We start from the raw sequence: 25,297 nt of genomic DNA, 5'->3' as shown, positions 1-25,297 counted from the left end.
ATGTCACCACTGTTGCCAGTCATAAGCTGCGGCGGTCAGGATGTTGACGCGGGAACAGCCAGGACCAGTGACGCAGAAGGAGCCGAAACCCAGTGGCGGGGATCAGGTAAGTATGTGAGCTGGCCTATCGCAGTGGAGCGCGTCAAACCAGGGAGAAGGAGATGCCCCCTGAGAAACACCGCCGTCTCCTCCCTGTACCGATGCTATTAATTAGCATACATGGCGGCAAAAAGAAAATGGGGGGCACAGCGGGGAATGGAGAAGCATATCTGGAAAAAAATGAGTGCAATAATATTTTAATGTCCGCACCACAGAAAGCTCCTCTTTAAAACCACATATTGCCTTGTGCATTAATTTATAACAGTGAGGAAAGAGTTAGAGGATCTGTCAGATGTTTAGCACAGGGGTCAGCAACTTTCGGCACTCCAGCTGCTGTGAAACCACAACTCCCAGCATGCACACTCGCGCAGCTGTTCTTGTAACTCCTGTAGAAGTGAATGAAGCATTCTGGGAGTTGTAGTTTCATAACAGCTGGAGTGTCGGAGGTCGCTGATCCCTGCTTTAGCAGATACTTGCATTCCCCCATCACGAAACCGTGGAGGAGCATATTTTCTTAGAACTCTGTGTTGTGCCGTTCCTCTGTTATTCTGCCTGGAAATATGAGTTGATTGAAGTTTGGGCATTAGCATTCCGTTTATCAGTTGGTTGTGTCTCTAGTATATGGCCTCATGCACATGACCGTATGTGTTTCGCGATCCTCAAATAGCACATCCGCAAAATACGCATGCAGTCTGTGTGCCAACCGCATTTTATTTGCGGACCTGTTTTCAAAAGGTCCGCGTTTTGCAGACATTGTCTATCTTTTTTGCAGATTGGACGTACGGGTGCGGAAAGCACATGTATGATCCTTGTGCATTCCACATCCTTATGTCCATTGTGCAAAAATATATAACATGGCCTATACTTGTCCGCAAAATGCAGACCGCGGACCCGTTGAATTCAACGCGTCCGTCATAATTGCGGATGCAACACCGACCACTTCTGTATTTTACGGATTTGCGTACCATAAAATGGATACGTTCGTGTGCATGGGGCCTTACACAGTCAGCACTGATGGGACAGTGCTAGTGACAATGGGAATAATAAGTTACTTCTACAAGAAATGTATGAATAATGTATCGGCACAGATTTCTGAGAGTCGTTATTTTATGGGGAGTGTTATTACAGCAGACTTGGTAGGATTAGTGACGGGTCCTCTTGTCTCTCCTAGCTATCAGCCCAGAGCAAAAAAAGTTTTTTGCAGAACGTGAGAAAGAAAAGGGGAATGAAGCTTTCAGATCTGGAGATTATGAGGAGGCCATATCGTATTACAGTAGGTAAGTCAGTTGCACTTTTTTTTTTAAAGTGACTGACTTTTTTTTTTTTTTTTTTTTTTTTTTTTTTTTGGGACAGTACAGACACGTCAGAGAAAGTTGGCTGAACTACTCGACTATCTTGTGCATATGGGGGTCTTCCAACTCACCCTCAATGGAAAAGAGAGACTTTTTGAATGACAAAGTATCTTCCAGCACATCACTCTGTCTGCATGTTGTCCCAGCGAGTCTCCTTAAAGGGGCTATGCCATGTTGGATGTAAAAAATGAAAATCAGACATCATATAGCGTATGACAATACCTTTCTAACAGAGGTTTCGCACATGGGCCCAGAGATCTCCACATTTACTGCTGTAGTTGCTCTGCTTATCGTCAGCCTGGCAGCTCCAGGGTTGTGTCCTTTCTGCTTTAGCTCTTGCCCTTTAACTGTCACAGCTTCTAACAGTACATATGGCTGGTGGCCGTTGAAGATTTAAACTGAGCACGTGCAACCAGCTCAGTGAGACGGACAGAAAGTAAGGAGAAGTACAAACAGCAGGTGGCGCTATACAGATGCATTTTATTGAGTACCTCACTGGCTATAATAAGTTTATAATTTACGTGAACTTACAAAAGTATTCAGATCCAGGTGCTGGTTTGAAAAATGTAGAATATGTTTTGTGACACAACTCCTTAACCCTCTGTGCCACACTGTTTCCATAGCACCCATTCACTTCTATGGGAGTGTAGCACTACCAGCTCGGCTGTCTCTGTCACTCCCGCCACCCTAGCCACTTCATTAGGCGGGTATTACGATCTCAGCAATGAATGGCATAGATGTGAATACCTCTTTAAAGAAAATGTACAAGACTTGCAGTTGTCTAGAGGTCTATTTCACCCCACGGGTTTCCTTTAAAGGGAACCTGTCATCAACTTTATACTGACCTAACTAAGGGCAGCATAAAATAGTGACAGACATGCTGATGTCAGCGGTGTGTCACTCCGGAGCTAAAAGTTAGTGATTGTTGAGAACCAGCCTCATAATCATTGCAGCCCAGGCCTTGAAAATAGGTAAATCTACCTGAGAAGAGTCCTGGTTATTCCTAATCTCCTGCACTCCCATCTGCTGATGATTGGCAGTTCTCTCCTAGAGAGAAGGGGAGAAAACTAGGTAGAAGACTGTCAGCCATCAGCAGGAATTCATGAATAACCAGGACTCTTCTCATGTGGCTGTGACTCTTGTCCAGGCCCGGTCTGCAATGATTGTAATGTTGGTTCCCGGCAACTACTTACTTTTAACTTATAAATGACAGACCACTGAAATCAACTCACCTGTCTCTACTTTATTCTGCCGTTAGTATGGGCAGCATAAAGTTGATGACAGGTTCCCTTTAAAAATGTGCATTGACGGCATAGACTTTCAGTTGACATCATTCTGTCTTGTCTTAAATATATATTTTTTTATTATAGGAGTATCTCTATAATAGCCTCAGCAGCTGCATATAATAACCGGGCCCAGGCAGAGATTAAGCTGAAGAACTGGCAGAACGCTCTCAATGACTGTGAACAAGCGTTGGATTTTGAGCCTGGCAACGTGAAGGGTAAGACGGCCAGTCACATACTTTCATGGTGTGTTACTTCCAGTTATATTTCATTCCTTTGTGTTCTCATGTATTATGATACAGATGTACCTGTGACGGTGTGTTCATAATGCTCCTTAAAGGGGTTATTCCATAGCTAATGTAAAAAATGAAAATCGGACATCAGATAAGACATGACCATCTCTATATAACAAATCTAGAACCAGACCTGTACCTCACATGGATCCAGAGATCTCCACATTCATTGCTCTGCTAGATCAGGGATGGCCAACCTGAGGCTCTCCAGCTGTTGCAAAACTACAACTCCCATCATGCCCGGACAGTCTACAACTATCAGCCTTCAGCAGGGCATGGTGGGAGTTGTAGTTTTACAACAGCTGGAGAGCCGCAGGTTGGCCATGCCTGTGCTAGATTTATATCAAGCTGACAGCTTGAGGGGGCGTGTCTTTTCACCCTCAGCTCAGAGGGCGTGTCCATGCTCTCCCTATCAAGCTCAGGAAGCAGTTGAAGGATGAAACTGAGCATGTGCGGCCATCTCAGTGAGCAGGACAAAGAAATAAGAAAAAAACAAAGCAGGTGGAGCTATACAGATACATTTTATTGAATGCAGGTCCGCTATTCCGTGTCCGGGCATCACATCGTGCTGCCCCATAGGAATGAATGGGTCCGCAATTCCCTTCCGCAAAATGCGGAACGAAATTGCGGACGTGTGAATGGACCCTTAGCGGAACTACTAGTTTTTAGATGCCATGTCCCATTTAAACCCCCGTGATGCACCCCTACAGTAGAAACTCAAAAAAGTGACCACATTTTGGAAACTACAGGATAAGGTGCCAGTTTTATTGGTACTATTTTGGGGTACATATGATTTTTAATTGCTCTATATTACGTTTTTTGTGAGGCAAGGTAACCAAAAAATTGATGTTTTGGCACAGTTTAAATTTTTAATTTTTAACAATAATCATCTGACAGGTTTGATCATGCGCTATTTTTATAGAGCAGGTTGTTACGGACGCAATGATATCAAATATGTCTACGTTCTATGATGTTTCTTTCAATTTTACATAATAAAGCATTTTTGAAAACAAAAATTTAGGTTTTTGTATCTCCATTTTCTGAACGCCCCATTTTTTTTATTTTCTGCTAATCGTCTTGTGCAGGGGCTCGTTTTTTGCAGGAAGAGTTGACGTTTTTATTGGTACCATTTTTGGGTTCATATGATTTTTTGATCATTCATTATTACACTTTATGGGACAAGGGGAACAAAAAAATTGGTTGTTTTGGCGCAGTTCTTACTATAGAGTAGATCGTTACGGACGTGGCAATACCTAATGTCTACTTTTTCTTACACAATAATGGCATTTTTGAAACCGAAATGATGATATTTTAGTGTATCCATAGTCTGAGAGCCATAGCTTTTTTATTTTTTGACCAATTGTCTTAGGTAAGGACTCCTTTTTTGCAGGATAAGGTGACTGTTTTATTGATACCATTTTGTGGGACATAAGCCTTTTTGATCACTTGGTGTTGCACTTTTTGTGATGTAAGGTGACAAAAATGGCTTTAAAACCTTTTCATTTTTTTTTATTTGCGCAGACCACGGCATAGAAGGGGTTAATCCACCATAATCTGCTTTTACAGCGATGCTGGCGGATACAGCAGTGGCAGCACTACATAAATAGCACTGCTCCGACTTACTCAATATAGCTAATGTATATGTCCATACTCGCCCCCCTGCTGTGGGTCCACAAACCAGTGCTGGCATACATGGAGTGAGGTTGAGTCCCCTTAAGGTACTTAATGTACATCGGTTTTCAGGGGCAGATTCAGAGAAGGGGGGTGAGTATGGACATATAAATTAGCAATGAGGAGTAAGCAGGAAGAGTGCTAGTAGAACATGTAGTTACTTGACTTAAAGGGGTTTTCTGGGATTTACATATTGATGGATTATCATTAATATCGGATCGGTGTGGGTCCAACTCCTGGGAGCCTAGGTGATCAGCTGTACAAAGAGGCCGCAGCACTGTGTGAGCGCTTAGGCCTCTTCCTAGGCCATGTTACGGCACGTTCATCGGTCACATGTCTTGGGCACTGAGGATGTGGCGGTGCTTTCTGGAGTGCTGCAGCCTCCTCAAACAGCTGATTAGTGGGGATGCTTGGAGTCGGTCCCCTGTCGATCTAATATTGATGCCCTCTCCTCAGAATAGGTCATCAATCTGTAAATTCCTGGGAATTGTTCGGTTTCAGACAAGTCTAATATGGTGCATCTTACACCAGGTCTAATGATAGAAGTTCCATTTAGTTGAGTTATAATGAATGTTTTCTTATTCCAGCTCTTTTGCGACGTGCTGTGGTCAACCAAAACCTACATAAGCTCCACGCTGCATCCAGCGATCTCAAGACTGTCTTGCTTCACGAACCAGAGAATCCTACAGCAAAGGTAAAGAATCCCAGGTGTATACAATGTGAATGTCATCATTTATGGAAATAACAGGTTTATACCCTCAAACTCCATGATGAAGACGGCTATGGTGGTTAATAATAATGGAATAAATATGTTGATGTTCCTAAACATGAATAAAAAGATGAGCCAGGGGACTGGGTACGCCACAAAAGAGATCTATGGTGCTTGCCTTTATTAGAAATTGTAGCCCGCAAATTCTGTCTCTCCAAGAGACTCTTCTTATCACCAACACTTCTCGAGTCCTAAAGAAGCCTTGGGTTCAGAGGGCTGCACATTCCTATCACACCTCGTCTTCAAGAAGGGTGTCCTTGTTGATGCACAAACAACTACGCTGGGAGGTAAAAGAACTAGCCATTGATTCAGAAGGCAGGTATGTCTTTGTTCACTCTCTTATTGACAATGTATGTGAAGGAAAGCCCTCTATTATACCCTCCATCATGAACACTGTTTGACTCTTGTTCACAGGTTTACCACAGCCAAGGATGTGACAAATGGGGAGGGGGGTTGGGAGGGGGTCAATTATCTCCCAGGATACTGGGGGAGGAGTTATGTGCCCTGTATAAAGTTCCGTTTCTGGTTTACCCAGCAATAGGCCTCAGCTGATGTGTTGGATGATTACATGCCTGAGGGAGTACGCCTTACGATCCGGGCAGGAAAAGGGGGACCCGTGACGGTGGGAGTTGACCAGACCGTCACAATGTACAATGCACTTTATTAGGCATTTCTAATCCTCCCCCAGGCTCTATGCAGGTTTTACATTTAGCAGCTACCTTTGCGGCTACTTACCCACATGCCAAGGTAATTTGCATGGGAGACCTAAACATGAGGTTAGAACCTTCTTTAGACCACTTTTTAGATGCACCGACCCGACAGGTGTAGGGAGTCCCTCGCGACTCAACAGGTTCCTAACTGAATTTAGATAGTTTGACCTCTGGAGGGCTAAATATCCCAGAGATAGGGGGTACTCCTGCCACAGTGGCGTTCACAACTCTCTAACCCGGATAGACCATATGTTAGGCAATGGGATAGCGATGTTAAATCTTTGGTCCATATTATACTTACCTAGGGTCCTAGGGGGATATCAGATCACTCGCTGATACTAGTTACTCTTAATACGTAGCGCTAGTGGGTGGGTGGGGCGGGGGGGTCCCTCCCGGGTTTTAGGCTGTCAGCTATTCAGGGGGGTGTGCTGCTGTGCACTCCAGGCAGCGAACTGTGAGAGAGTTCAGAAATCAGAGGCAGCCTCTGACTGTGAGAGTCTAGCGGCACTAGCGCATCCTGCCATTGCCATTCATTAAATCATTTGGCTCAGGTGGGATGAGCAGCAGCGCAGCCCACCAGTGACAGAGAGACAGAGGGGAGGTCACAGGCAGGGGCATTGGCCTATGAAGTAGCGTGCGCGCTCTGATTATCCAGGGAGCGCGCTCACGCCTATCTCACTTGTATGCTCGCCTTCCAGGCGGGAAAACCTCACATCTTTCTTGCAGCCGCTCGCTCCAGTGCTCTCCAGCAAGAAAACAGCTGTGCTGTGCAGTGTGTGCCTTCTAGTGAAGTGACCACCTCACCAGTGTTGTGTGTGTCTGCAGATGCACTGCAGCCGAGCTGAGCCTGCTTCAGATTAAAACAAAGGGCCTTGCTGCCTTGAATTTTGCTGCCAGCCAGTGCCAATTTACAAGGGGTCCAAATATGGATGGGAAAGGGCCAGGCTTATTAACTAGGGATCGACCGATATTGATTTTTTTAGGGCCGATACCGATAATTTGTGAACTTTCAGGCCGATAGCCGATAATTTATACCGATATTCTGGGAATTTTTATTTTTGGAAAAAAAAAATAATAATTCCCACAAATCTGCTGAAAATTAATGTTTATTGTTAATGTGTAGTTATTTTTTTTGTGTAAATCTTTATTTTTCATTTATACTTTATATTTTGGTGTGTTTTTCTTTTTTTTTTTTACTAACTTTTAGCCCCCTTAGGGACTAGAACCCTTGTCCTATTCACCCTGATAGAGATATATCAGGGTGAATAGGAGCTCTCACTGTTCCTGCTGCTCTGTGCTTTGTGCACACAGCAGCATGGAGCTTACTATGGCAGCCAGGGCTTCAATAGCGTCCTGGCTGCCATGGTAACAGATCGGAGCCCCAGCATTACACTGCTGGGGCTCCGATCGGAGGAGCAGGGAAGAGGGGATCCTGTGGAGGGGCGCACTGCGCCACCAATGTTTTTAATACTGGGGTGGGGGGGCGCACTGCGCCGCCAATGCTTAATACTGGGGGTGAGGCGCACTGCGCCGCCAATGCTTAATACTGGGGGGGCGCACTGCGCCACCAATGAAGATTAAAGGGGTTGTCCAAGTTATATTTATTGATGACCTATCCCCAGGATAGCTCATCAATATCAGATCGGCGGGGGTCCGACACCCGGCACCCCCTCCGATCACCTGTTTGAAGAGGAGACTCGCACGGTGTCAGCGCTGCCTCCTCCTCACTGTTTACCTTCTAGCCGTTGCATCTGCAGTGGTGAGCAGGTGTAATTACACCCAAGCCGTCCCATTCATTTCAATAGGAAGGCTTGGGTGTAATTGCACCTGCTCACCACTGCAGATGCAACGGCTAGAAGGTAAACAGTGAAGAGGAGGCAGCGCTGACACCGTGCGAGTCTCCTCTTCAAACAGCTGATCGGAGGGTGTGCTGGGTGTCGGACCCCCTCCGATCTGATATTGATGACCTATCCTGGGGATAGGTCATCAATAAATATAACTTGGACAACCCCTCTCTCATTTATTCATATACAGGAGGCGGGAGCTGCAGAATCACATAGCCGGCTCCCGACCTCTATGAGCAGTAGCTGCGATCCGCGGCACCTGAGGGGTTAACTACCGCAGATCGCAGCTACCGCTCAGAGGTCGGGAGCCGGCTATGTGATCCTGCAGCTCCCGTCTCCTGTATATGAATGAATGAGAGATTAAGCTTCATTGGTGGCGCAGTGGCCATAGCTCCTCCCCTCCTATTGTTCCCTGTCCTCCCATTGGCTACAGTGGCAGCAGCAGCACAGGGGGAGGAGACACTGCTTCCTTCTCCCCTGTGCTGCTGAGGGAACACGGAGAGCGCTGACAGCAGCGCGATCTGTGTTCCCCATACGCTATCGGAATATCGGCAAAATAAATGCCGATACCGATAGCGTTCAAAATCCTGAATATCGGCCGATAATATCGCTAAATCCGATAATCGGTCGATCCCTATTATTAACCTGTAGGATACTGTACAGCACTGCAGGAGGTGACTTGAGTCCCAGCGCTGTACAGGTACGGCGGGCTGATCGGGCAGGAGCTATGCCCGTCTGATCAGAGGCACGGGTCTGGCTGTCGCAGCTGAGCCCCTGCTATCAGGGCAGGAGGCACCGGCATCAGTGAAAACTCCAGCCCAATCTATAAAAATATAACATGATCCGCCCCGTCAGGTGAACCTGTAAAGAAAAATATATATAAAAGCTGTGCAAAAACAGCAGTTTTTTTTTTCTTCACCTTCCCTCACAGAATGTGTAATACCAAGCTTACATTGTATTTTGATGGTGACAGATTCCCTTAACATTTCTATTTACCAGCAATTTTCTGTTTACTAGCGCAATTTTTTTAAACAAAATAAATATTTCAGTACATTTGAACGTAAAAATTACGTTTCTTATGGTTTCGGTGGGGGGAAGGGGGGTGCCAGAGAAAGTACCCGCCCTAGGTGCCAAATACCCTAGGCACGCCACTGCATAGCACTCCCTCAATAATGTATAGAATTAATATACACCCTTTCTGGCAGAATCTTCTGGGCTCAGCGGATGGGATCCCCTATCAACTGAACAAGTTTTTGAAAATACATGAAGATGAGCCCAATCTGGCCCTTGTGTGGAACACCTTAAAGGCGTTTCTCTGCGGGTCCTTACATTCCAGCATATCATATATCCAAAAAGCCACTAAACACTCTGAGACGGAGCTGGAAGCTCAGCAATATATCCGTCGCCCGACTGATGCTAACAGGACTGCTTGGCTCCAGGCGGGCAGGCAGTACCTAGTGATACTTAAGGACAAAGCAGATAGGAAACAGTTTTTTATGAAACAGACAGCACTTGAGCTAGGCAATCAGTCAGCTAAGTTACTGGCTCAACTAATCCAACACGACTCGCCCTCTTCAGCAATATTAGCAGTCAGAAACTCTGCATTCAGGAAACAATTATCCACACTTTTACACAATTTTACCAAGATCTATATAGATCCAGCATAACAGCATCTGAAACAAATATTTAGAAGGCATATCCCTCCCTAAACTTACTATACCACAAAGTGCCCAATTAGGTCAACCAATTTGCCTGGAGGAAATAATACAAGCTATATCAGACCTTAATAACGGGAAATCTCCTGGCCCAGATAGGCTCCCCAAAGAAGTATATGCCCAATATGCGGAGTTGCTAGCCCCCCCAATTGTAATCCACCTTTCACCCCCCCTTGGAAATGGGGCGTTTTCCCGACTCATTTATGGAAGCCACTGTAATACTTTTACTTAAACCTGATAAAGAACCCCTTGACTGCAGTTGCTAAAGGCCCATAGCAATGCTAAATGTGGACTACAAAATCCTGACCAGAATTTTGACCACTCACCTCAATCAGGTAATTTTGTCACTGGTTCACAAAGACCAAACAGGTTTTATGCCAGGGAAGTCCACTACAGAGAACATCGTACGGGTCCAGGTGGTTACACAGGTGGGCTATTCCCTGAATGTGGATTGGGCCCCGGACTTATTAGACGCCACCAAGGCATTTGATTCTATAGAGTGGGCTTATTTGCTTGGCTGAATGCAGGGTTTTTGGTTTGGTCCACAGTTCCTTAGATGGATTACTACCCTGTATAGCAGCCCGGTAAGCAGGCTACTGATAAATGGGGAATTATCAGAAAGCTTCCCCCTTCACAGAAGAATGAGACAGGGCTGCCCCTTGTCACCACTCTTGTTTGCCTTGGCAGGGGAGACACTGGCAATTAGAGTGAGGAGTAGCAATAACATAACTGGAGTGACCATGGGAGACGTCCGTATAGGACTATATGCAGATGATATGATCCTTTACCTGTCCTCACCTGATACATCCCTTTGCAATGCAGTGGCTTTGATAGATTAATTTGGGGAGTTCTTGGGTCTAAGAATTAACTGGGAGAAATCAGTTTCCATGCCCCTGGTCAGGGCAGACTGGACAGGTCCTTCCCATGTGGCACGGCTAAGGGTCCGTTTACACGTCTGCATCCGTTACGCAATATCGGGAATGGGTGCGGACCCATTCATTCTCAGTAGGGCAGAATCAAATGCAGAGAGCACACTATGTGCTCTCCGCATTCGCATTTTCGGAGCGCGGCCCCGAACTACCGGGCCGTGGCTCCGCAAAAAAATAGAACATGTACTATTCTTGTCCGCAAATGCGGACAAGAATAGGCAGTTCTATGGGGGTGCTGGCCGGATGTATTGCGGATCCGCAATACACTACGGACTTGTGAATGGACCCTGAAGGTGGTAGACACATTCAAGTACCTAGGGGTAAATATCACTAAACGACATTCCCAGGCCCTGTCACTCTACATCTACCGTTTAACTGATTATATATGGCGCAAGCTTCGAAGCTGGGAGACATTGCCTATTTTGGTGGCAGGACATATTAACCTAATTAAAATGATTATACTCCCCAAGGCTCTTTACGCTTTTCAACACTCAGAGGTACACGTACCCAAATCGGTGTTCAAAGGGAATATGTGTGTGTGTGTGTGTATGTATGTATGTATGTGTATATATATATATATATATATATATATATATATATATATATATATATATATATATATATATATATATATATATATATATATATATATATATATTAACCTAGCAGGCAAGCTGAGGCTCATTAATACCTGGTATACAACTGAAGACCTGCCCACCTCGGAGTACTTATTAAAACTTTACCTAAACTGCTACACACTATGGTCAATTTTGGAAATGCCCCCTAAATTCCAGAAACCACTGTTGCCGCTGCACAAATTGGCTCAAACGGTCTGGAAAGAAGCTAAATAATTATCCCAATTTACGGAGGTTGTCTCCGATATACCCCTGTGGGTCAACCAATCCTTCCCGCATATGGGGGCGGACAAATGGCAATTGGCAGGGGCCAAAACCCTTGGAGATATTTATGATCAGGGAGTGCTAATGACGTTCGAGGTATTATCACAGAAATACAATATCCCTCAAACCCACTTCTCATATTTACAACTCAGATCTGCATACAGAGTAAATTCCCGAACACTAGCACCACAATCTCTAAGTACCCACTCATAGGAGTCGTCAAAACCCAGGGCCCCAGAGGACTAGCATCAGTAATCTACTCACACTTAGTACATGTGAAGCTCTGTACCAATCCCCCCCCCCCCCCCAAACAGAAGAATCCATAACAGTTTTATTGGCATCACATTGGTATCACCAGTAGTCAATAACAAAATAATCCAGCTTTACATCATTCATCAGACATATCTCACACCAACTAGGCTGTATAGAATGGGTAGGACACCATCCACGGTGTGGGGAACTGGAGGCGGACTTCTGGCACATGATGTGGAGATGCAGCCCGCTTGCTACATTTTGGAAGGAGGCGACTGCCTTTCTTTCCAATTTACTGCCAGTTCAGGTAGCTTGCACCCCTGAGGTTTGCCTTCTAGGAATACTGAATGAAGATAGCTGGGATCATTACATGACAACATTCTTGAGGGAGTCACTATTTATGGCACGTAAATGTATTGGTACAACCCCAATACACCGAACTTGTCCATGTGGAAACTGCAGATAAAGCAGATCCTACCATATCTAGTCTTGGTGTTTAAACACCGCAATAAACCTCAAAAATTATACAGGGTCTGGGGTCTAGCACGTTTCTAGTATATCTTATTATGTTTTCTTTTTTGATGTTTTCACACGTTTAGGTAATTTTTTTTTCTTTTCTGCAACCTCTTTATACTTGCATCTTACATCAAGTAGGTATATTACATAGATGCTGATTTCTACAGAATAGTCAACATATGCTTCTTTTTGCAGGGGGTTACATAGCGTAACTGCATTTAACATCTCGTTGTGCTAATATCATTCTATAAATTCGCATAAACAAATGCTTATAGAAGTAAAGGAAAGGCAAGAAAAGAACAGGGAATAACAGAAGTGTAGATGTCAGGTGTAATGGGAGCCTTTTAAGAATGCAGTTCCTTTATATTAGGGCATCTGCACTGTGCCTGAGAAAGAGACTACAGGATTCTCTGGACAAAGAAACCTTTAGACGTGAGCGGCTTTATTTATATTTTTTTCTCCCATAAAAGGGCTGAGAAGTTTAATGGAGATTGACTTCCAAATTGACCTACAAGCATATACACTACTCACAAAAAGTTAGGGATATTTGGCTTTCGGGTGCAATTTATGGAAAATGTAAAACGTTCATGCTACAGTGATATTATATCATGAAAGTAGGGCTTTTAAGTAGAAGCAGCAATGGTGATTACCTCATCTCAAACCATTTATTATAACAAAAGCCAACATCAGTGATGGGTATACCCCCACCAAAAATTGTTAGTGTCTCAATAACTAGTCATGTGGCCTTGAGCATCAATTACAGCTTGACAACGACGTCTCATGCTGTTCACAGGTCAACTTATTGTCTGCTGAGGCATGGCATCCCACTCTTCTTGAAGGGCAGCCCTGAGGTCATTGAGGTTCTGGTGTACAGGGTTACGAGCCTCTACATGGCGACTCAGCTGATCTATAGTTTTCAATGGGATTCAGGTCTGAAGAAAGTGCAGGCCACTCCATTTGAGGTCACCCAGTCTCCAGCAGACATTCCCTAATAATGCAACCTCGATGAGCTGGCGCATTGTCGTCCATGAAGGTTAAATTAGGCCAGTGTTGTTCATAAGGAGACACAATGACTGGGTTAATTATGTTATTCAAGTAGTATGGGCCTGTCACTGTACCATTCACAAAGTGTAGGGCAGTTCTGTATTGATTAGACACACCTGCCCACACTGTAACACCACCACCAAAGGCTCATCTGGTGACAACAGTGGCTGATGCATAGGACTCTTTGACATCTCCAACATCGTTGGTGGCCATCATTTCTGCTCAGCATAAATAGACTTTCATCAGTGAACAGCACTAAGGCCCACTGGTCCCTCGTCCAGCGTAGATGCTCCCTGGTCCATGCAAGACGACATCTGTGTCTGGTGGTGTGGTCAGGTACCATTGCAGGTAGTCTAGCACGCAGACCACGCTGATGTAAACCGTTTCGAATGGTCTGATGTGACACTTGGGTTCCTCTCACCTCCCTTAAATATGCCTTGAGTTGTGTGGCATTCATCATCCGGTTCCGCAGGGCATTGTTCACAAAGAAGCGGTCATCAGTGTGGGACGTGGCCTAAGGACATCCACTTCTATGCCTTTCTGTGACTCTTCCAGTCTCTGTTGCAACCTGCTGATGACACTCTGTGACACTCTAAGCTCAGTGGCCACTATCGTCTGAGAACATCCTGCTTGAAGCCTCGCAATGGCGAGATACTGTTGATCAATTCTTAGGTGTCATCTTGGTCTCATGATGTCAGAATGTTAACAGCATGATGAGGAGAACGGTTTAAATACCAATTCTAATTGAACCAGGAAATTTATTGGGCGATTTCATGGATCAAACGTGAATTGTGACTTTTGCCGTTAAGCTCCTTGTTACAGAAACAGCAAGTTGTACTAAAAATACTAAAACATTTAACAGTTGGACATGTGCATTGAAAAGTTTAGAGAAGGTCACATTAAGTTTGCATGTAAAGGTTAGAGGATTTAGGTTCATCCTGAAATTTCACCCACAAGCCAAATATCCCTAACTTATTGTGAGTAGGTATGTGAATGTTTTCTTTACCCCTTCAGTGGTGTTATGGAGCCTGTTCTTAATTGCACTTAGAGGAGATTTCCAATTAATGCCATTTCTTTTGTGGTGAACAGGTTCAGGTACAGCCAACCTGCTATGCATGTTGCTGTGCTCCTTAATTCCGTTGGTCGGTCAGGATACCAAGGGTTGGACCCCCATCAAGCATACATTTGTGGACAGTCTGAAGCATAGGCAGCTCAGTAGCACTTTTATGCTGATGACACTCAACCTTGCCTCATGGTGCAGATGTTACATTCTTGCTATAAATCATTTCATAGTTTCTATCAGCTGTGTCTCTTCTTCCTTCTCCTCCCATGTTCCAAAACTCAACATGGAGAAAACCTGAATTCATCCTTTTTCCCACCAGATCTCACTCTGTCCCTCCCCCACCACAGGTCGCCTAGTCCCTCCCCCCCACCACAGGTCGCCTAGTCCCTCCCCCCCACCACAGGTCGCCTAGTCCCTCCCCCCCACCACAGGTCGCCTAGTCCCTCCCCCCCACCACAGGTCGCCTAGTCCCTCCCCCCCACCACAGGTCGCCTAGTCCCTCCCCCCCACCACAGGTCGCCTAGTCCCTCCCCCCCACCACAGGTCGCCTAGTCCCTCCCCCCCACCACACGTCGCCTAGTCCCTCCCCCCCACCACACGTCGCCTAGTCCCCCCCCCCCCCACCAGACTTATCAATCACACAGTTAATGAGTCCACACTCTCACATGTCTGCTGCTTTAAGATAACCTTTGATTCAAGCCCCCTTTTTTGAGGAGGTTAGGCTCTGTTCACAAATGCAATGGACTCTGTTGCTGATTATTGATGTTATTGATTCAAATTGCTGTAAAAGTTTATAGTAAGCCAGGAATATTCTTAATTATTGATACACTGGTATATAACTGATGTCATCAACTTTTATTTCTCTTATTTATGCCCACTAGAAAGTTCTATGTGAAGTCGAAGAGCTGCTACAAAAAGAGAAGGAAGAGACGTCAAAGAAAGGGAGAAGAATCCTCATTCAGGACATCGAGGGCTCGGATGAAGAAAATCAGGGCCCATCAATGAATGACAAGGGTAATGTCCCTAATTCTAATGCTTGCAGTGGATGCTAGAGAATGTCCTTACTGTCTCCCTGGAGTGTGAGTCCATCTCGCGTTGCATCATGTCGGTGATGTCGGAAGCAGAAGGTTATTACTGGTGTTTATTCACAATTCTCAATGTACTTTGAATACCCTTTTGTTTCTGTAGTATGGAGCACCCGTCCTGCTTTCCACCACACAGCTGATTATTACCTGCTAGTGGGTATAACTAAATTCTCATGTTTAGTCGTCATGCACACGACTTACTTTGGTCCGTATCCGATCCGCATTTATTTTGCAGAACGGATGCAGACCCATTCATTTCAATGGGGCCGCAAAAAGATGTGCACAGCATAATGTGTACTGTCTGTATCCATATGTCCGTTCCACAGCCCAGTAAAACACATAGACTATGTCCTATTGTTATCCAATTTGCGGACAAGGATATGACATTTTTATTAAAGTGAGAAAAAAAAAATGGCACCATGCACACCTCGGGATCCGCGATTTGCAGACTGCAAAACACTTCCGGCTGCGTGCATGAGCACCTTTTACATTCTAGCTTTTTTCTTTTATTTAAACATATTCTTCAGCTCTGTACAAATAGTTGCTCTTGATCATTCTCATCCCCACTTCCCTCTGGCAACACAGTAAGCAAATCTCATTATTTTGTAGTAAGAGAGGAGACTGGAGCAAGTCCCCTGCCTGCAAGTCCCCATGGAAATATGGGGGCAACCTACACACCCTATGCATGTCTTAAAGGGGTTGTTCAAGCTACAGATATTGATGACCTATCCTCAAGATGGGTCATTAATATCAAATCGGTGAGGGGCTGTCACCAGGCACACTCGCCAATCGGCTGTTATGGGCAGCCACAGCGCTGGAAACTATATGGCGTAGTGGCCGTGCCAGCGTACTGCAGCTCAGCAAGTCGGAGACTACATTGGGGGGCAATTATCAAAACTGGTGCTAAGGAAAACTGCCCATAGCAAGCAATCAGATTCTATGCTTCGTTATTCAAAGCCCTTTTGGGAAATGAAAGGATCTGATTGGTTACTGTGGGCAACTAAGGCAGTTTTCCTAGCACTATCTGGAACCGGAGAGGTAAGTTTGTTTATTTTATGTATGATCTGAGGTCTAATGAGAATTTGGGGGTCTGATTGAGGGGTCTGATATGAGGTCTGAACTGAGGTGTAATGAGGATTGGGGGGTCTAATCTGAGGTCTGATTGGGTGGTCAAATCTGAGGTCTGATTAAGATTGAAGGTCTGATGAGGATTGGGGGGTCTGAACTGCTGTCTAATGAGGATTGGGGGGTTTAATCTGAGGTCTGATTGGGGGTCTGATCTGAGGTCTGATGAAAAAAATATATTTTATTTTCTGATTTTCTTCCTCTAAAACCTAGGTGCGTCTTATAAAGCGAAAAATGCAGTCATTCAATTATAAAACATGACAATATACCCGGTACAGCAGGCAGGCTACCGCACCTCTATAGTCCTAACTACTGTGGACTATGTCTCCCTCTGATCTTGATTGGCAGTAATAATGGAGAATAATTTTCATTGTGTGCTATGTGTGACAGCTCAGAGAACGGTGTCTTGTCCTGCACATGTCATCGCCACTTGCAGAGTAAGATTAGTGTCGAGTCTTCATAAGCTTCATCTGTCACGTGAGGCTTTAATGACATCTGTGTCACTAGTGACAGCGCAGCGATTGTGACCTCTGGAAGGCTCATAGTACAGCTTAGCTTCAGTGATAACATTTCGGTCCACGTCGGACAGCCTTCCAGATTTTTATTAGCACAGACATATTTCCAAATGTTTATGGCAGGCACAAAAATTATATTTATGCTTTTCCTCATAAGTCTGTTGTTCACACCTTCAGGATTTATCTCTGACAAATCTGACGTGTATTTTTTAAAGAATCCAAGGATGAAACTTAATTTCTGCCATACATGGGCCAGTGGTTCCACACGTGGATTGGCCTCATTGCCGTTCAGTTGCACTTAATCTGCGGCTTTTCCTTGTAGGATCTGTATGGACAGTGAACGTGTTGTATATTTGAAAATCCTAAGCGAGTTCATTATTCAGCATAGATTTTTTTTCCCACTACATGTGAATAGGGTTGAACATACTCAAAACTGCAGCCCCTTCCTCTCCTGCCATTGCAATAAACACTCATGGTTGGCCAAGCTGAGCATGCATGTATGTGGCGAGTCAGGAGAAATAACTATTGGCCCAGAGTTATTTAGTGTATGTATGGGCAGCTCTAGATACTACATAGTTACACAGCTTGGTTGCAAAAAAAAGACTTAAAGGGAACCCGTCACCAGTTTTATGGTGTCCTAACTAAGGGCAACATAAATAAGTGACTGATTCTCTTAGCAAAATGCTGGGTCACTTTCTTTAATTGACCCAGTCAATCTGCCAACATCTTGTATTGAAAAGCTCCAGCTGATAATGATGAGTCCTGAATATTCATGAGCTCCTGACTCTCCTCGCCCACCTGCTGCTGAATGACAGTTATTTTCCATATGAATCAGCAGCAGGTGGGCAGGGGAGTGGCTATAGCTCTTAATTAAATATACGCTGGACTCAAATCAGCTCATTAGCATGCGGCATGTGGCATCTTTGTGTGTATATTATGAGGTAACCATCTGTCACACCAGTAAGTGAATACATCTAAGGTACTTTTTAGTAGTTAATGATTGTATATAATTAGTTAGATTATAATCAAATATCCACATGACAGGTTCCCTTTAAATTTTGATCTAGTGTAACCTGTTATCCTGTAGTGTATATTGAGAAAAATAAACAACCCGAATAAAGAACCATTGTCTCCATTTGAATTTCTTCCTGGATCAGTACCTTAACCACCTCCGGACCGCCTAACGCAGATGTGCGGTCCGGAGGTGGCGGCCCTGCGCAGAGTCACGCATATACGCGTCATCTCGCGAGGGCCGGGATTTCCTGTGAACGCGCGCACACAGGCGCGCGCGCTCACAGGAACGGAAGGTAAGCGAGTGGATCTCCAGCCTGCCAGCGGCGATCGCTCGCTGGCAGGCTGGAGATCCGAATTTTTTAACCCCTAACAGGTATATTAGACGCTGTTTTCATAACAGCATCTAATATACCTCCTACCTGGTCCTCTGGTGGTCCCTTTTGTTAGGATCGACCACCAGAGGACTCAGGTAGGTCAGTAAAGTCGCACCAAACACCACACTACACTACACCCCCCCCCCCCCCCCGTCACTTATTAACCCCTTATAAACCCCTGATCAGACGTCCGCATGTGTTTTGTGGATCCGATCCATGTATCCATGGATCCGTAAAAATTATACGGACGTCTGAATGGAGCCTTACAGGGGGGTGATCAATGACAGGGGGGTGATCCGGGAGTCTATATGGGTGATCACCCCCCTGTCATTGATCACCCCCCTGTCATTGATCACCCCCCCCCCTGGTAAGGCTCCATTCAGACATTTTTGTTTGGCACAAGTTAGCGGAAATTTTTTGTTTGTTTTTGTTTTTTCTTACAAAGTCTCATATTCCACTAACTTGTGTCAAAAAATAAAATCTCACATGGACGCACCATACCCCTCACGGAATCCAAATGCGTAAACATTTTTAGACATTTATATTCCAGACTTCTTCTCACGCTTTAGGGCCCCTAAAAAGCCAGGGCAGTATAAATACCCCACATGTGACCCCATTTCGGAAAGAAGACACCCCAAGGTATTCTGTGAGGGGCATATTGAGTCCATGAAAGATTGAAATTTTTGTCCTAAGTTAGCGGAAAGTGAGACTTTGTGAGAAAAAAACAAAAAAAAATCAATATCCACTAACTTATGCAAAAAAATAAAAATTCTAGGAACTCGCCATGCCCCTCATTGAATACCTTGGAGTGTCTTCTTTCCAAAGTGGGGTCACATGTGGGGTATTTATACTGCCCTGGCTTTTTAGGGGCCCGAAAGTGTGAGAAGAAGTCTGGGATCCAAATGTCTAAAAATGCCCTCCTGAAAGGAATTTGGGCCCCTTTGCGCATCTAGGCTGCAAAAAAGTGTCACACATGTGGTATCGCCGTACTCAGGAGAAGTTGGGGAATGTGTTTTGGGGTGTCATTTTACATATACCCATGCTGGGTGAGAAAAATATCTTGGTCAAATGCCAACTTTGTCTAAAAAAATGGGAAAAGTTGTCTTTTGCCAAGATATTTCTCTCACCCAGCATGGGTATATGTAAAATGACCCCCCAAAACACATTGCCCAACTTCTCCTGAGTACGGCGATACCACATGTGTGACACTTTTTTGCAGCCAAGGTGGGCAAAGGGGCACATATTCCAAAGGGCACCTTTCGGGTTTCGCAGGCCATTTTTTACACATTTTGATTGCAAGGTACTTCTCACACATTTGGGCCCCTAAATTGCCAGGGCAGTATAACTACGCCACAAGTGACCCCATTTTGGAAAGAAGACACCCCAAGGTATTCCGTGAGGGGCATGGCGAGTTCCTAGAATTTTTTATTTTTTGTCGCAAGTTAGTGGAATATGAGACTTTGTAAGGAAAAAAGAGAAAAAAAAAAAAATCATAATTTTCCGCTAACTTGTGACAAAAAATAAAAAATTCTAGGAACTCGCCATGCCCCTCACGGAATACCTTGCGGTGTCTTCTTTCCAAAATGGGGTCACTTGTGGGGTAGTTATACTGCCCTGGCAATTTAGGGGCCCAAATGTGTGAGAAGAACTTTGCAATCAAAATGTGTAAAAAATGACCGGTGAAATCCAAAAGGTGCCCTTTGGAATATGTGCCCCTTTGCCCACCTTGGCAGCAAAAAAGTGTGACACATCTGGTATCGCCGTACTCAGGAGAAGTTGGGGAATGTGTTTTGGGGTGTCATTTTACATATACCCATGCTGGGTGAGAGAAATATCTTGGCAAAAGACAACTTTTCCCATTTTTTTATACAAAGTTGGCATTTGACCAAGATATTTTTCTCACCCAGCATGGGTATATGTAAAATGACACCCCAAAACACATTCCCCAACTTCTCCTGAGTACGGCGATACCAGATGTGTCACACTTTTTTGCTGCCAAGGTGGGCAAAGGGGCACATATTCCAAAGGGCACCTTTTGGATTTCACCGGTCATTTTTTACACATTTTGATTGCAAAGTTCTTCTCACACATTTGGGCCCCTAAATTGCCAGGGCAGTATAACTACCCCACAAGTGACCCCATTTTGGAAAGAAGACACCCCAAGGTATTCTGTGAGGGGCATGGTGAGTTCCTAGAATTTTTGATTTTTTGTCGCAAGTTAGTGGAATATGAGACTTTGTAAGAAAAAATAAAAATAAAATCATCATCATTTTCCGCTAACTTGTGACAAAAAATAAAAAGTTCTATGAACTCACTATGCCCATCAGCGAATACCTTAGGGTGTCTACTTTCCGAAATGGGGTCATTTGTGGGGGTTTTCTACTGTTTGGGCATTGTAGAACCTCAGGAATCATGACAGGTGCTCAGAAAGTCAGAGCTGTTTCAAAAAGCGGAAATTCACATTTTTGTACCATAGTTTGTAAATGCTATAACTTTTACCCAAACCATTTTTTTTTTTGCCCAAACATTTTTTTTTTATCAAAGACATGTAGAACAATAAATTTGGCGAAAAATTTTATATATGGATGTCGTTTTTTTTTGCAAAATTTTACAGCTAAAAGGGAAAAATGTCATTTTTTTGCAAAAAAATCGTTACATTTTGATTAATAACAAAAAAAGTAAAAATGTCAGCAGCAATAAAATACCACCAAATGAAAGCTCTATTAGTGAGAAGAAAAGGAGGTAAAATTCATTTGGGTGGTAAGTTGCATGACCGAGCGATAAACAGTGAAAGGAGTGTAGTGCCGAAGTGTAAAAAGTGCTCTGGTCATGAAGGGGGTTTCACCTAGCGGGGCTGAAGTGGTTAAGAAGTAGCAATGCAGTTAACCTGAAATATTATGTTATCCTAAAAAGATATCCAGCGCCCCCCCCCCCCCCTTTAAATTAAACTATCAGCATCTTGAGACACAGACTTCTATGTTCTCACTGCTTTTACAGTGAAGAATTCCTCAGTATACTAATGAGAAATATTTTTTTCCTATAGATCTATAGATGTAGTTGATGTCCTCGTCCCGTCTGTGGTGCATCCTTAGTTTTCTTTTCTCTAAATTCAAAAGCGCTCTTTTTATAGCTTTTACTGGGTACCTTTTTCCACCCATCCCCCTTTAACGCCAGCCTTATTAATGAAGCCTTTAAAGTGGTTATCCAGATTTGGGGACTTTTGTTTAAAGGGTTATTCTCATCTACTACAATGAGTGCATATTGCTAGGATATGCCCCCATTGTCTGATAGGTGCAGATCCCACTGCTGGGACCCGCACCTATATCGAGAACGGAGCCCTGAAAGTGGTGGAGAGCGCATGCGCTGCCACCCTCCATTTATTTTCTATGTGAATGGGAGCAGTGGCCGGTCATGCGCGGTGCACTCCCATTCCCTTCTATGGGGAGAGCGCTTGGTGGTGGCCGGACTGGAGTCCTCCAGCCACCACTTTGCGGGGCTCCGTTCCGGATATAGGTGTGGGTCCCAGTGGTAAGACCCGCACCTATAAGACAATGGGGGCATAGCCCAGCGATATGCCCCCATTGTCTCAGATGAGACAAACCCCTGCACCACGCTGTGCCTGTTGAAAAATTCATACTCGCCTGTTCCCTGCCGCTCTGTACTGGCTCCCTGGATTTATAGATTGGCCTTCCAGTCCTCATCATGTAACCTGACTGGCCTCAGTGGTGATGTGTCCATAAGCAGCACATCGCTGCTGGGTTGCTTCCACTGAGGCCAGTAAGCGCTCATCTCCATAGTCATCTGTTTCCCATAGACCCCCCAGTGCTGCGGCGGGAAATGGGGAAGGAGAGGCGTCTCCCTTCCCCGTTCCTCTGATAGGCACTTGTTACTGGCACATTATTGGGCGCACCTACTGAGGCCACAAAGAAGGGGTATTTTATATGGGGGGCTCAGTATAGGGGCATTTTATACTGGGGCACAATATGGTGGGTACTATGGGGAAGGGGAGAGATGAGTACTAAGGGCTCATCTATGGGGGGCACTAAGAAGGGGTATTTTATACTTGCACATTATGGGAGAAATTGAGGGCAACTACTGGGGCACTATATATGGGGCATTTTATACTGGTACATTATGGGGGCCATTAGGAAGAAGGGGGAGAGGAGCACTATGGGGGCATTTACTGGGGGCACTATATAGTTTTTTTTTATATACTGGCACATTATGGGGCACTATGGGGACATTAGCGCAACTGGGGGCATTAAAAGGGGGTATTTTTTTCACTGGCACATTATAAGGAGAATTATTACTACTGGGGGGCATTATGATGGGCTTTATTACTACTTGGGGTCTATGGGGAACATAACTACTAGTATGGGCACTATGGGAGCATTATTATGGCTGAAAAATGGTGGTCTGGTCTGAAGGTCTAAAAGGAGAAGATGAGGAAAGAGAACATCTACATCAAAGAGACGTCACTGGATGTAAGAGGTATGTGGCGCTGTATTGCCCTGTATGTAGGGGTGGATGGAGGGGTTAGTAGTACATTACTTTCTGCACATTGTAAAAAAAAAAAAAGTAATCTGCAAAATACTATATATATTTGTGTCAGAAGTTGTGCTTTTTTAATTTTTAGAATAATGATACAGCCATTTTATTTGATACTTTTGTGCTGATTCTTTTTTCCCCCTCTATATTAAGGGACACTACAGGTCCTTCTAAAAAAAATTGCATATTGTGATAAAGTTCATTATTTTCTGTAATGTACTGATAAACATTAGACTTTCATATATTTTAGATTCATTACAAACCAACTGAAGTAGTTCAAGCCTTTTATTGTTTTAATATTGATGATTTTGGCATACAGCTCATGAAAACCTCAAATTCCTATCTAAAAAAATTAGCATATCATGAAAAGGTTCTCTAAACGAGCTATTAACCTAATCATCTGAATCGACTAATTAACTCTAAACACCTGCAAAAGATTCCTAAGGCTTTTAAAAACTCCCAGCCTGGTTCATTACTCAAAACCGCAATCATGGGTAAGACTGCCGACCTGACTGCTGTCCAGAAGGCCATCATTGACACCCTCAAGCAAGAGGGTAAGACACAGAAAGACATGTCTGAACGAATAGGCTGTTCCCAGAGTGCTGTATCAAGGCACCTCAGTGGGAAGTCTGTGGGAAGGAAAAAGTGTGGCAGAAAACGCTGCACAACGAGAAGAGGTGACCGGACCCTGAGGAAGATTGTGGAGAAGGACCGATTCCAGACCTTGGGGGACCTGCGGAAGCAGTGGACTGAGTCTGGAGTAGAAACATCCAGAGCCACCGTGTGCAGGAAATGGGCTACAGGTGCCGCATTCCCCAGGTCAAGCCACTTTTGAACCAGAAACAGCGGCAGAAGCGCCTGACCTGGGCTACAGAGAAGCAGCACTGGACTGTTGCTCAGTGGTCCAAAGTACTTTTTTCGGATGAAAGCAAATTTTGCATGTCATTCGGAAATCAAGGTGCCAGAGTCTGGAGGAAGACTGGGGAGAGGGAAATGCCAAAATGCCTGAAGTCCAGTGTCAAGTACCCACAGTCAGTGATGGTCTGGGGTGCCATGTCAGCTGCTAGTGTTGGTCCACTGTGTTTTATCAATGCAGCTAGCTATCAGGAGATTTTGGAGCACTTCATGCTTCCATCTGCTGAAAAGCTTTATGGAGATGAAGATTTCATTTTTCAGCACGACCTGGCACCTGCTCACAGTGCCAAAACCACTGGTAAATGGTTTACTGACCATGGTATTACTGGGCTCAATTGGCCTGCCAACTCTCCTGACCTGAACCCCATAGAGAATCTGTGGGATATTGGGAAGGGAAAGTTGAGAGACGCAAGACCCAACACTCTGGATGAGCTTAAGGCCGCTATCGAAGCATCCTGGGCCTCCATAACACCTCAGCAGTGCCACAGGCTGATTGCCTCCATGCCACGCCGCATTGAAGCCGTCATTTCTGCAAAAGGATTCCCGACCAAGTATTGAGTGCATAACTGAACATAATTATTTGAAGGCTTTTTTTGTATTAAAAACACTTTTTTCTTTTATTGGTCGGATGAAATATGCTAATTTTTTTAGATAGGAAATTTGGGTTTTCATGAGCTGTATGCCAAAATCATCAATATTAAAACAATAAAAGGCTTGAACTACTTCAGTTGGTGTGTAATGAATCTAAAATATATGAAAGTCTAATGTTTATCAGTACATTACAGAAAATAATGAACTTTATCACAATATGCTAATTTTTTTTGAAGGACCTGTATAGTCACCAGAACCACAACAACTAAACGTAGTAGTTCTGGTGTCTACAGCATGTCTCTGCAAGCTTTTTAATGTAAACACTGCCTTTTCAGAAAAAAAGGCAGTATTTACATTACTGCCAAGGAACACCTCTAGTGGCCACTCATCATTATTAAAGTTTACTACTCTACTGAGGTGTGTGGATTTTATTTTATTTTTTTTCTGTGTGGGAAGGCGGGATCCAGGGTCCAATCAGTATTAAAGACGGCCCTGTGTAGATCCTGTACATTCATAGGTTGGTGAAGCTGGCATCCCAGTTGGTCCCATAAATGGCTGATTGGCGATAAAACTGGTGACCGGGCAGGTCATGGAAGTGTTGTAATCTGGTGGAGACATTCCTGGGAAACCCTTGCTGTGTGTGGGCATAATCCTGCTGAAAAATGCCAGATGGAAGTCCTGCCATGAGAGG

The 25,297-nt window shown here is 44.4% G+C and overlaps 1 protein-coding gene across 2 annotated transcripts in view; it reads left to right on the top strand.

Annotated features, from left to right (window-relative positions):
- The window catches only part of SPAG1 (sperm associated antigen 1), a 126,430-nt gene that overhangs the window by 34,973 nt on the left and 66,160 nt on the right, over window positions 1-25,297 (top strand). For both annotated transcript variants that reach the window (XM_044292842.1, XM_044292843.1), the window contains 4 exons: window positions 1,271-1,376; window positions 2,822-2,952; window positions 5,286-5,392; window positions 15,321-15,453. In XM_044292842.1, the coding sequence (XP_044148777.1) occupies window positions 1,271-1,376; window positions 2,822-2,952; window positions 5,286-5,392; window positions 15,321-15,453 (477 nt within the window). The remainder of the gene's footprint in view (window positions 1-1,270; window positions 1,377-2,821; window positions 2,953-5,285; window positions 5,393-15,320; window positions 15,454-25,297) is intronic.

The sequence above is a fragment of the Bufo gargarizans genome, chromosome 5, assembly GCF_014858855.1.
Source record: "Bufo gargarizans isolate SCDJY-AF-19 chromosome 5, ASM1485885v1, whole genome shotgun sequence".
NCBI lineage: Eukaryota > Metazoa > Chordata > Amphibia > Anura > Bufonidae > Bufo > Bufo gargarizans.
The sequence above is the reverse complement of the archived record's forward strand: the minus strand, read 5'-3'. Positions and strand labels throughout refer to the sequence as shown.